Source organism: Balaenoptera musculus, chromosome 12 (genome assembly GCF_009873245.2).
Source record: "Balaenoptera musculus isolate JJ_BM4_2016_0621 chromosome 12, mBalMus1.pri.v3, whole genome shotgun sequence".
Classification (NCBI taxonomy): Eukaryota; Metazoa; Chordata; class Mammalia; order Artiodactyla; family Balaenopteridae; genus Balaenoptera; species Balaenoptera musculus.
Genome location: NC_045796.1, coordinates 9,875,332 through 9,888,616, shown reverse-complemented (window position 1 = coordinate 9,888,616; position 13,285 = coordinate 9,875,332). Strand labels below are relative to the sequence as shown.

Genomic DNA, 13,285 nt, shown 5'->3' with positions numbered 1-13,285 from the left:
AACTTCAAGTTCTTGAAAGATGAATTTTAAAAACGATCCTTTCAATGTGAAAAACAATGAGTTTGGGGCTAGAGAGTTTCTGAGCCTCAACAAGGAAATTAATATTAATTTCTGCAGTTAAAACAAAGTGCTTTAACTTCCTAAGTGTATAGTCATAACATACAACCGTTACTGAACAAACCCATCGCCACCAGCTGTGTCACTAGCACAGGCTTCCTAGGAATACTTATCACTCCCTTTTCCTGGGCATAATAAAAAGAGTGCAAAGCCCAAACAGAGCGGCTCTGTTACTCTGGCTACAGCTCTTTTTTCTTTTGATAGTGCAATCTAGTTATAACTGAAAGCGTCCGCAGATGCAAATCAAATTTCTTAACTAATCAATTGTGTTCTCATCCATAGGAGTAGAGGAAATAACTGAACTTGGCTATAAAGGAAATAACTGAACTTGGCCTGTGCCAGGCTCAACGCCAGGGTTCTGGGATCTGAGGGCCAGGATGTAAGGCACCACCTCTGAGGAAGCTTGTCTAGGGAGGAGGAAGGGAGAGAAGAAAGAGGTATGAATGGGTGATCAAGGTAAGCAGAAGAGGAAACCACCTACTTCCCAACTTGGCCCAGGGCTCTTCATGATGATCCTGAGTGAAGTCAGCTTTCTAGTTTGGGAGAAGCCCCTGTTCCACTGGGTGGCTGGGCTCCACGTGATGAGAGGAAAAGATGCCACACCTCCTCTGTCCTTCTAGTGTGGGTGGGTGGCTCCTACCACAGCTCAGGACAGGAGTCCTTGTCCTGTTTTTAGCAGTGACTGTCTTGACTGTCACAACACGCCCTTCAAACCTCTTACCTAAAATATTTTTAATTTGAAAATGACATGTTTTGGAGACCTGTGATAAGAGAATTGGGCTCTTGTCTTCGCTCTGGCTTAATTTGTGGCCATGGGTCATTTAACCACGATGGTCTCATTTTTACACCCATAAGTGAGAGGATTGCCATTTTATCATTTCATGTACGTGGTAATTACATCCAAGACAAATGCCAAGCAATAACTAGAAAGTACACAGGAGATGTGCACTTCAATGATGTCACACTAAAGAGTATCTAAAGAGTATTATCTTGAATACAATTTAATCTTTATTTATTGCATTTTAAATAATGAATTGGGTACTCAATCTCCAGTAAATACTACTAAATTTAGCATTTTCATTTTCAGTTATAGCAATCAAAATCAACATTACCTCATAAAACATTGTCGTAGAGGAATAACACTTCTGAAGAGTATTTTTTCTTTTTCTCTTTTTTAATGAATTTATTTATTTTATTTATTTTTATTTTTGGCTATGTTGGCTCTTCATTGCTGCACACGGGCTTTCTCTAGTTGTGGCGAGCGGGGGCTGCTCTTCGTTGCGGTGTGCGGGCTTCTCATTGCAGTGGCTTCTCTTGTTGCGGAGCATGGGCTCTAGGTGTGTAGGCTTCAGTAGTTGTAGCGCATGGGCTCAGTAGTTGTGGCTCGCGGGCTCTAGAGCACAGGCTCAGTAGTTGTGGCTCACGGGCTTAGCTGCTCCGCGGCATGTGGGATCTTCCCGGACCAGGGCTCGAACCCATGTCCCCTGCATTGGCAGGTGGATTCTTAACCACTGTGCCACCAGGGAAGCCCTATTTTTTCAAAAAACACGATATCGAGTAATAAAACTTTCAGAAAACTTGTATCGTGTAATGTTTCACATTAACTTAGGTAATGATAGAGACGGTGGTTTTCAAACATGTTTCGCAGAATTCTGAGTTGCTTGAAAGTAAATGCAGGCAAATGGTATACTGCTTAATTTGTGATTTGCAACCCCTCTCATCCATTCATTTATTCATTCATTTCACAAAGTATTAGTGGGGGCTTACTCTGAGCTTGCTGTGATGCTAGAGGCAGGTGCAAGACAGGGGCACAGGGCCTCCTCTCCTTAACTTACAGTCTGATGGGGGAGGCAGGCAAATGGTCGCTCTAATGAATTACAGACTGAGATGTTTCCAAAGGCAAGGAAACCAGTACCATGAAAACTTATATCAGAAAACTTATATCAACAGAACTTAACTTAGACTTGGGACAGGGAAGATGTCCCTGACAAATTTTAACTGCTGTGACAGTTCTGGGGAGCTCTGAAGGATGAGTGGAAGGCTAGCAAGGCGTGTGGGTGTGGGGGAGGGGGAGTGGATGGTGGGTGGGTGGCAGGTATTTCAGACAAAGAAACAACATCAGCAACATAATCTGAGAGTCCCAGTGCAAAATGAAAATGTGAAGCCCCTTGTTCAAAACTATTAAGAATTTAAAGATGGCACAGGCAGAGCATTAAAGCAAGGAGGGGGCCCTGCGAGACGGCACAGGTCACACGCCCCAAAGCCAGTCCTGGTCCTCTCCGTGGAAGGGAGTGTGAAGATCAGGAGTCAGGAGGAAGTGAGAGGCCAGTGCGTTGGAGCAGAGCCCCAGGAGGGTGGTATGAGATGGAGCTGGAGATCAGGTTCACTTGAGGATTACGTCAGTGACTACACCTCAGTAACACAGGTAGTGATCTCACCTTTATTTAAATACTTACATTAATTTGCATTGGTCATTCTGAGTTTGATGTCAACCTGGTTACTTCTAAAAATGAAGCCGGGGTTACAGAAATTGTTCAAGTAGGGAAAGCTTGGACTCTGCTCCTGCTTTCTTTCTTTCTTTTTCTTTTCTTTTTTTTCTTTTTTTTTTGCCGCACCACGTGCAGCATGTGGGATCGTAGTTCCCAGCCAGGGATCAAACCCTGGCCCCCTGCATTGGAAGCTCGGAGCTTTAACCACTGGACCGCCAGGGATGTCCCTGGTCCTGCTTTCTTGGTGCTGGGTGCCTAGGCTGACTGGTTGTCTAGAACTTGCATGCAGAAAGGCATAGGTCACAGGAGTGAACCTGACTTTGCACCTTCCTATCAAAATATGCATTGTTGAACTGCTGCAGGGAGCTGTAGCCAGCTTTCAAATGTAAAAGAATAAGGAAAATTCATTACTTACACTATCACCCAAGTTCAAATCCTGGCTTTCCCACATACCACTGTGTACTCTTAGTCAAGATATCTATTTAGTTGTTAAAATATAAACTTGTTTTTTAAGATAAAGTAACACATATACATATTCAAAAATTCTGACATTAGCTTCTGGTCAATCTTTTCAGCAATTTCCTAGGCATATACAATGTATTTTCATATTTTTTACACAAATGGATTGTACTATACCTAATGTTCTTTTTACTTTTATTAATACCTCTTAAAATATTAGCATTTTTATGGACTTCCTAGTATTTCACTTGTATGGATATACCATATTTATTGAAACAGTCAGATTAATAAACATATAGGTTACTTTCTGATTGGGGTTATTACAGAACAATGCTTTACTGAAAGCACCTTTGCTTACTTAGACAAGTGTGCTGGCAGAATAAATTCCTAGAAGTAGAGCTGCTAGTTCCAAGGTTATGGTCATTTCTAATTTTGTTAAGTATTACCAAATCAGCCAAGTTATTTAAGTGAGCCTTGATTTCTTCATGTCTGTAAATAGTGGCCAACAACGACTTTCTCAAAGGTTTCCTATAAGGATCAAGTGAGATTAAGGCATGTTAAAAGCCTACTACATAGCAAGTAGGTTGTCAATGAATGTCAGTCTGCAACTTTACTTTTACTTAGAAAGACAACTATTTATGAATATTAGGATGATTATAGCTGTGGCCCTCAGCTCAGCAAACAAAAATTCACAGAAAACACTGTAGTATCATATCCATTTTAAACCCCATTGTTGAACATAACCAGTGAAATCTCTGGAAGTCAGAGTATTTTCGAGAGGACACAATTTGACATTATATACCGCTTTCCTGGCCTGGAGTTGAATTTTGATAGTTGCCTATTTAAAAATATATATATATATATTCCTGATGATAAAAACAAGATTTACTGTGCTAATATATCCATCAAGATATGTCTTCCAGTCATGGCTTTTGTACTTGAGTGAAAATCTTGCTGCTCAATTTAAGTCATTCATTTATTAATAAAGCCCATACATCCAACTCTGAAGAAAAACCTTTTTATAAGAAAATGGAAAATTTTAGACCTCTCGTTTCCATTTCGAGAAACCTGTTATGTCTCCCCCAAACCTCTGGGGCCCGGAGACGTTTTTAAATTTATCAAGAGCCCAGAAGGAGGTTAATGGGGCGCCTCAGAACGATATCCCCAAGCGTCCGGGCCCAGCAGCCCCAGCCGGGACCACAGCCCGCGGTCAACTCCAGGCTGGAGGCAGATCCTCCTCGGAGGGCCAGTCGGACCAGGAAGCCATTGCTCCGCTCCGTGCCGGCTGTTTATTGAACACTCCACTTAGCCCAGAGCTCGACCGGCCCCCACGGCCATCCCGACGCGGGACAAAGATCCCGTCGGTGACTCGTGCCCGCCGGGGGACGCAGAGCTCTGGTCGCACCCCCGTGCATCTCGCACCGAAACTTCAGCCGCGGCGGACGGCTGGAGGCGGTCGGGACTCGGCTCCCCGGGCAGGCGTTCCCTCAAAGCGTGTCCCCAGTCCCCTTCACCGTCCCCACAGGCGGCCAGGCGGGGAGCGGCCGGGGGCCGTGACCCGGCCGCCGACCCCGGCCCCGGCCGCCACTCGCGGACGCGGCCCGGAGCGCTGCAACAAAGGGCGCCCGGAGGCGCGGCCCGGGGCGGAGGCTCCGGGCGGGGGCGGAAAGTGGGAGAGGAGGCCGGGCCGGCCGAGGGCACCGGGCGCGCTTCCGCCGGCCGCGCCGCGCACGCCGCGGTAAATGGGAGGCTCGGCCGGCGGGGGTGGGGGCCGCGCAGCCGGGGAGTTTCAGGAACTGGAGGAGCGGGCGGCGGCTGGAGTCGCCCAGAGCCGAGACTCGGGGCCCAGGCGGAGCCGCCGCCGCCGCCGCCGCGCCGGGGCCCAGCCGTAACCGCCGCCGCCTTCGCCCTCGTCCGGCCGACTCGGGCCGACAGACGCGGCGCGGGAGAGGAGCCGGCCGTCCCGGGCCAGGGATCCGCCCGCCATGGCCACCAAGGTGAGGGGCGCGCGGCCCAGGCCCGGCCGGCCGCTCGGCCCAGCAGCGGCGCGGGGAGGGTCGGGCCCGGGGGCGCGGGCGGCGGCGCCGCCGGGGAGGCCGAGGGGTCGCGCCGGGGCCCACCCGGCCCCCGCAGGGCTCGGGTTACGCGGAGCGGGCGGGTGGCCGGGGCTCGGGCGCCTGGGGGCTCGGCTGGCGGCGCGGGAGGGTCTCGGGGCGGGACCCCGGCCGCTCGCGGCTCCGTCTGCAAAGTTTGCGCCTGAGCGTGGGCCGCGGCCGCCGGGAGAGAGAGGAGAAGTTCCCGCAGCCCCGGCGCCCGCTCCGAGGAGCCGCCTGACCGCCGGGAGCCCCGACTCTTTCCCGAGTGGAGTCCACTCCTCACCTCCCCGCGCGTCCGGCCGCTGCGAGAGCAGCGTCTCCTCCTTCCGCAGAGGGTGGGACCCCGGCGCCACGGGCCGCTTTCGGGGGCCCGACCCCCGCCGGGGAGGACTGAGAATTTAAAATCCAGGCCTGTGAACGAGGGTTCCCGGGGAGGGAAAACGCCAGTGGAACGCCCCGCTCCTCCACTTCCCTCAGTTTTCCTGTTTTTTTCTTTTGTTTTGCTACCTTTTTGGTTTGAATGTTATTTCCAGCATGAATAAAATGCAAAGAGGGAAATGACTCTGCTTTCAATTACGTGTTTGCTTAAAAAAAGGTCCAGGCCCGAATTACGTGGTGGAACTTTGACTCGCGCTTGGTAATTAGCCAGGAGTGGTGATTTGCTTATTTTACGGTATTGTCGGTGGAATTAGCGGTCACCCTTTGCTACCTGAGTCTGCAGGAGCCTCCATCTCCCGCTCCCTGGGGTGGGGCGTTTTCTTTAGTTCTAGATGTCACCTAGTAATGGGAAAGCCACGCTCCCCTCCACGAGCCAGGGATGGGGTTTGAGTTGACTTTTTTATTTGATTGATTTTTGCAAATAGTTTTAGTAGTGTCCCCTTTATAAACATCAGCACCCTCTACCATATTTACTTTTGAAACCTCGAAGCTTCTCTTGGGTTGGTGAAAACCTTAGATTGTTGTTGTTGGGTTTTTGTTTTTGGTAGAAAGAGAACTTTGAAAACTGAGAAATTTCAAATCCCTTTGAAAGATCAGATTGATATTTCAGTCCGTGAAATTTTGTGTTCTGTATCTGCCTAGGTGTAGTGTTTATTTTTTTAAAAAGTGGAGATTCTTCAGGGAACCTGTTGCCTGCTGTTACTGAAATAATTACCTTCTTGTTAATATATTATTGGCTGCGCTCTTCCTTGGTTTTATTAGGTGTGATAGAACTTTGCTACCTTTTTAGCATATATCATTTTGTGTTGATCTTTTTAAAAACAAAACTTAAGCCAGGCATTTCTAAGGAAATTTGATTTTGAGGTTTGTTGCCAAACATTCCAGAAATTACCAGTTACACGTCCTATTTTATACTCATCTTGCAACCTTAAAAGCTGTTGTGGTCGATACCTATTCAGAGGTGGTCAGCGTTTTGGTATTTTGCACCGTGATCTACCGATGCATGTTAGATATACTGTCTTTTAAGTGGGACCCAGCTTAGCAACTAGTGCTGGTATATGTAATGAAAATTTTATCTGATACTTAAACCTGAACTTAGTTTTTCTATAAAATTAGAAAGGAGAATAGTTCTTGTACTAAACTTGAATTGCGTCTGTCCTCACTAAGCACAAGCCTTAAAGCGTGTGTAAGCACTTCCTACTTTATTGTCTACCCCTCTGAAGGCAAATTCCAGTAATTCTGAGTCTTGGTTTCTTTCACCTTTCCAATGACTATTCCACACAGTACTCCTTTCCATGTTTACATTGTGACAAACCACTTCTGTTTTTAAAAAAAAGGAAGAGCAGAGAAGCACTTATATAGGAACCTTCCTCAGTTCTCTGGTTTTCCTACTTCCTGATGATTCTTACATCAAACCAAAGTCTCATTGTTTAAATTGTTCCCAGAGAGTAAATTTGTCCTTGTTTTGTTACACACCCACCCCCCACTTCCCACCCATGCCCTTACCAACATCTGAGTAGTTTGGGGGTTTTTCTTTCCTTTAATTTAATCAGGTAGGTACTTTTTAGTAAGAGAGGATATACATATAGTAAGTAATAACATCTAACTTTTTTTAAAATTGAAGACTCATATGGCACTCAGGCTCCTGCTACAAGCATTAAGTGATAAGAAATAAATACAATATCTGGATATTTTATGTAGTGTTGGGTTTCCCTTTGAATTGACCAGAAAATACCTTCAGTTCTCTTCAGATATAATTTTCTTATGTATTGCTCTTACATATTTTCTTAAGATGCAGTTATCTTTGAACTATCATCCTTTTTAAAAAACTGCACTGGTATATTCACAATAGAAAGAAATGACCTTTTAGAAGAAAAATGAATTAGGTAGTTCTTCACTGCCAAAGAAAGTTAATCAGTAACTGCACATTTTAAAGAAATTATCTGTTCTTTGTTTCTAATCATTACTCAGGAGAATGCTGAATTCGCTTTGAGTCCCAGTCTTGTCTCATTTAGTAAATACAACAAAAGCCTAATATGAGTGTGTAGCCTTGACTTCTAATAGGAACTCCAGGTTATATTTTTACACAGTCATATGGTGGACTTAGAAATAAATTATTTATTTATTTATTAAGTCTTGGGAAAGAAATTCTTTTTTTTTTGGCCTGGGTATAGCAAAAGGGACATGAAGAAACTAGTTAACGAAGTTAATCCATAGCTATATAATTTAGGTGTAATTTCCATGTCACAGTTAACCTTTGGTAACTAATTTAAATCCTTTTGTGCTTATGTAGTCACTTTTAGGAGTAATCATTAGAACCAGATCCTAGGAGTCCCTGATGCTTTTTTTTTTTTTTTTAACTTTTCTTTCCATCTCCGATGTCTAAAGTTGTATATTTGTGTTATAGTGCTTGTCTGGTTGAATGAAGTGAGTGTGGAATGTTGAAATTAGCAGTAGGGAAATGAGTGAATTGCTCAGGACTGTTCCATGATACACATTAGCGAGAAGAGTTTAGAAAGCATACTTTGTAGTCTCTCCTGAGCAAAAACCTCTGTTTTGAAGAGGTTTATTGAAGAAAAGAGTAGAAATATCTTTCTAAAGCATCTTAAAGATTAAGTTGTTTTTGATAGTTTTTTTTAACAGTATGGAAAATGGTAACCATTCAGTTTTGCTTAACAGTAATATTTTTTTAAAGTGTCTTCATAAATAGAATATCTAGACAGTATTTTGTAGTCACAGAAAAATTCTATGACAGTAGGAACGTCAACCGATTTCTTATTAAAGAAGGAATAGATGAGAAAGCATATAAAATTTTGCGAAGTTTTCTACTATACCCTGCTTCTGTATTGACCATCTGAAAATGTAATTAGTTTTTTTTATTAACTTTTTTTTTAAATTAATTAATTTATTTATTTTTGGCTGTGTTGGGTCTTCGTTTCTGTGCGAGGGCTTTCTCTAGTTGCGGCGAGCGGGGCCACTCTTCATCGCGGTGCGTGGGCCTCTCACTGTCGCGGCCTCTCTTGTTGCGGAACACAGGCTCCAGACGCGCAGGCTCAGTAGTTGTGATGCATGGGCTTAGTTGCTCCGCGGCATGTGGGATCTTCCCAGACCAGGGCTCGAGCCCATGTCCCCTGCATTGGCAGGCAGATTCTCAACTACTGCGCCACCAGGGAAGCCCTGTAATTAGTTTTTTACTCTGATTGCCCACCAAAAACTTTGTAACTTTGCATATGCTGTTCCTCTTTTCTGGAATTCTGTTCTCTGGCCTTTTCCCCTACGTACCTTCTTTTACACATTATGTCTCAGCTCAAAGCATTACTTCCTACAGAAAGCTTTCTGATCTCCCCGACCCCTGTTACAGGGTCACATCGTACGTGCAGACTGCCGTTTTACATGTGTTTCTCTGCCCAGTGGCTGTCTCCTTTAGGGTGCTGTCAGCCCCAGGAGGATGGCCTGTGTGTTTGCTCCTCTGTGTATCTTCTGTGACAGGCACAGACCAGGCTCTTGATAAACTGTTATTCCATGAATGAATGTTGAATTTTCTTGTCTCGATTCCTCCCTCTACAGTTTGAAAGAGCAAAAAGATTTTCCATTGAGATAGGTGGCTGTTAAAACTATTTAGCTCCACCTGTAAGCTTGTTTCTTTTAATTGTGCATTTTAGTAAAAATTTTTTAGAAGTGTGCATGCACAATGGAAAATAGACATCTACAGCTCAGTTATTGGCAATGTTTTTTAAATAAATCAGCTTTACTAATTATTACATGAGAAATTGTTTATGTTTTAAGGTAATTGGAACAAACTTCATACTTCTGAGATTTTAAAAAGAGTTATCTTTAACCCATGAATTGTTAGAAATGTGTTTAATTTCCAAAAGTATAGGGTTTTTCTATTTATCTTTTTGTTAATGATTTCAAACTTAATTTCATCATGATCAGGGAGTCTGATTGTTACTAATAACTGTACCTGAAAATTTGTTGAGGCTAACTTTGTACCCAGTATATAGTCAGTTTTTATAAATGTTCCACCTGTGCATAAAAAGAATATATGTATTCCCTAATCAATGTATGTATATTTTCTGTATATGTCCATACAAACTTATTAACTATGCTGTTCCCATCTGTATCCTTACTAACTCTATTTGATCTGTGTATCTTTTTTTTAAGTATTTATTTATTTATTTATTTATTTATGGCTGTGCTGGGTCTTCGTTTCTGTGCGTGGGCTTTCTCTAGTTGTGGCAAGCGGGGGCCACTCTTCATCGCGGTGCGCGGGCCTCTCACCGTCGCGGCCTCTCTTGTTGCGGAGCACAGGCTCCAGACGCGCAGGCTCAGCAGTTGTGGCTCACGGGCCTAGTTGCTCCGCGGCATGTGGGATCTTCCCAGACCAGGGCTCGAACCCGTGTACCCTGCACTGGCAGGCAGGTTCTCAACCACTGCGCCACCAGGGAAGCCCTGATCTGTGTATCTTAATGTCTTTTGGTCTACTTGACAGAGGTGTTAAAATGGTGGATTTAAAAAATTTCTCTAGGGTTAGGATTAGTATTATCTTCCAGGTGAACTGAACTTTTTATCATGAAATTACCCTCTTTATAGTACATTTTTTCTTAAAGACAGTTTTGTCTAAAAGTTAATGTGGTTTCACTAGCTTTCTTTTGGTAAATATTTTCCTGGTATATAAAAGCCTGTAACTGAATTTTACCTTTTCATCTTGTTTGGCGATCTTTGTGGCTAGAGGGTTTTGTTTGCTTTATTTGTGTTTATTGATGTGTTTGGATTTCTGGCTACCATCTTATAGATTCACTGAGGATTCCCCTCCCCGCCGCCCCTCAACTTTTTAGAAGGTTTATTCCTTACAGGCATACCTCGGAGATGTTGTGGGTTGGTTCCAGACTACTGCAGTAAAGCAAGTCGCACGGACTTTTTGCCCCCCAGTGCATTTGAAAGTGATGTTTACACTATATGGTAGTCTGTTAAGTGTGCAATAGCATTATGTCTATAAAACAATGTATATACCTTGATTAAATAGTACTTTATTGATAAAAATGTTAAGAGTCACAGTAGTAACACCAAAGTTTGCTGGTCACCATAACACATATAATAATAATGAAAAAGTTTGTAGTATTGGGAGAATTACCAAAAGGTGACAGAGACACGAAGTGAGCAGGTACTGTGGGAAAAATGGTGTGTCAATGGACTTGCTCTGCTCAGGGTTGCCACAGACCTTCAATTTGTAAACATTGCAGTATCTGCAAAGTGCAATAATGCAAAGCAAATAAAAGGAGGTATGCCTGTATGTCACTTTTTTCAACTGGTTGTCGTAAGCGTATACGTTACTATTTGTACGTTAAAGTCCAGAAGTCCTCAGTATCATTACCCTCCTCCTAGATTACAGGGACCTTAAGAAGCTCAGCTCCGGTCATCTCTCCCAACACAGTTACTGCCCAGGATTTTCATTCTGTCTTTTCTACCACAAATTAGACATTATTTTTGTTTTTTATACAGTTAATGTTTACTTAGATTTAATCAACTTTTACCATATCTTTGCTTACTATTCCTTTTTACATTTCAGTTCTTTCTGGGATAATTTTTCTTTTGCCTTAAATGAATTCTTTGGAATTTCCATTAAGGAGAGTTTTTTGTTGGTAAATCTCTTGTATATGAAAATGTGTTTTGCCCTGTGCTTGAAAGATAGTTTTCTAGGTATGGAGTTCTGTTATTTCCCCTGTTTCCTACCGTCTTTCAGAGTTACTGCTCACAAGTCAGCCATCTAATATTGTTCCTGAATAGTCTGATTCTTCCCTCTGCCTGTTTTTAAGACCTTCCCTGCGTCTTTAGTATTTTGCAGTTTCACCTTAGTGTGTTCATGTGTGGATTTTATTTATATAGCCTGGGATTTATGGGCAGCTTGGATCTTAGGATGGATGTTTCAGTACTTCTGCACCAGTGCAGTTCCGTAAACTTCCTGTGATAATGGAAATATCCTACATCTGTGCAGTCCCGTGTGGTAGCCACCTGCCATGCGTGGCTAAGGAGAACTTGCAGTGTGGTTAGTGTGACTGAGGAACTGTGTTTTTAATTTTAGTTTAAATAGTCACATGTGGCTACTGGCTATCATAGTGGGGAGTGCAGTTGTAGAAAATTCCCAGTGATTGTATTTCATGAATATTGCCTCTTTCCTGTTCTCTCTTTCTGGAACCCTAATTAGCATGAAAAGGTCCAACAGACATCTAACTTTCTAACTTTCAATCTGCCGTGTTTTCTTTGTGCTGCATTCTAGATAATTTCTTTGACTCCTACCTTCAGTTTACTATTCTTTCTTTAGTTGGGCCTAATCTGTTCTTTTATCCATTTAATTTTCAATTGTATTCTATTTTTAGAAATTATGTTATTTGGTTTTGTTTCAAATCTGCTTGATCATTCTTTATATTCTCTAATTGCTCATATTTTTAAGCTTCTCTTAAGCATATTAAACATTGATTGTGTCTGTTAGTTCTAATATCTGAGGTCTAATTCAGCAGTCGTTTCCGCTCATTCTCACTCATGGTGCCTTGTTTTCTTGTGTGTTTTGTGATTTTATTTTCTTCTGTGAGTTGCTCATTTTCCTTGGAACTTCATCTAAGGGTTTTGATCCCTAAATTGAGTTATATTCGTCCACAGAGAATTTGTCTTTGCTTATGCCAGTCTCTTGGGGACACTACGTCCTTGGGATCACTGTAACTTTAATTCCTGGCTTAATGTTTTTCCAGCCATACTCTGTAGCATAAATATGGACCTCAGATCTCAGGGGAAATCTCCCTTATTCTACTACTCTGGGTCAAAGATGAGACAGGTTTCCTTGCTGTTCCCTTCTGTACAGTGGGTTCTTTTTTCCTTATGTTGAGGTCCTTTTGGGGTCCAGCTTTGAGCTTAATACAGGAGTGTTCATCTGTCACCTCCTGCCTCCCCCAGGACAGCTTGCAGAGCAGGACCCAAACTCAGGCTCTCCAGGGCATAGAGGAGACTCCTGGGGTGGAATCCTGTCTCAACATTTTCCTCCCAGGGTTTCTGCTCTCATGTCCTCTGACCTCTCTAGATCCTTTCCTTTTGTGCTGACTCAACAGTGTGTGTTAAAAGGTGTTTGTGTGCTTGGGTGTGTCTTTGCTTTTAATATTTTATTCAGCACTTCAGTGTTTCAGTCTGGTGGTGGTTCATGGTATCAGCCTGCCACGCATGCTGGAACAAAATCCAAGTCAGAGCATCTTTATAACAGACTGTAAAGTGAAGGAATGGAATATCTGCACACAAAGTGTTAATCTGTTTTTTGGAGGGAAAAAGGTGGAAAAGCAAAGTTGTTATGCATTTTAGTTGAAACCAGACCTTAAGCCATCAAAATAACAGGCTGGGCATTTCAGTTTCCAATTGGTATTTTTCTTTTTCCTCCCCCTTTGATTATCAAAAACACGTGATAGATTTAGCCCATCTTATTCATTTTTAGGTGTTGTAAATACAGTGCTTGAGGATGTTATTCAGTATGACTCAATTTTCCTAAGCTATTTTTAGTATCTGAAAACTGAGTCATAGAGTAAGTAGTATTACCTGCAGAGGCAGGATTCAGAAGTCACCTCTTTGTGTCACGGGGGACATATAAGTCAAAGGGACATGGGACTTTAGACATTCGTTAACTAGGCGAAAAATGCACTTTGTTCT

General features: G+C 43.1%; 1 protein-coding gene across 6 annotated transcripts in view; it reads left to right on the top strand.

Annotated features, from left to right (window-relative positions):
- SNX9 (sorting nexin 9) overlaps positions 1–13,285 on the top strand; it is a 154,532-nt gene that overhangs the window by 42,440 nt on the left and 98,807 nt on the right. The window contains exon 1 of one of the 6 annotated variants that reach the window (XM_036871166.1): positions 4,859–5,062. The exons of 1 other annotated variant lie outside the window; for it this stretch is intronic. In XM_036871166.1, coding sequence (XP_036727061.1) covers positions 5,051–5,062 — 12 coding nt within the window. In that variant the 5' untranslated portion in view covers positions 4,859–5,050. Of the gene's footprint in view, positions 1–4,858; positions 5,063–13,285 lie in introns of those variants that run through there. 4 more of the 6 variants (XM_036871164.1, XM_036871162.1, XM_036871167.1 and 1 more) reach the window with 4 other exon arrangements.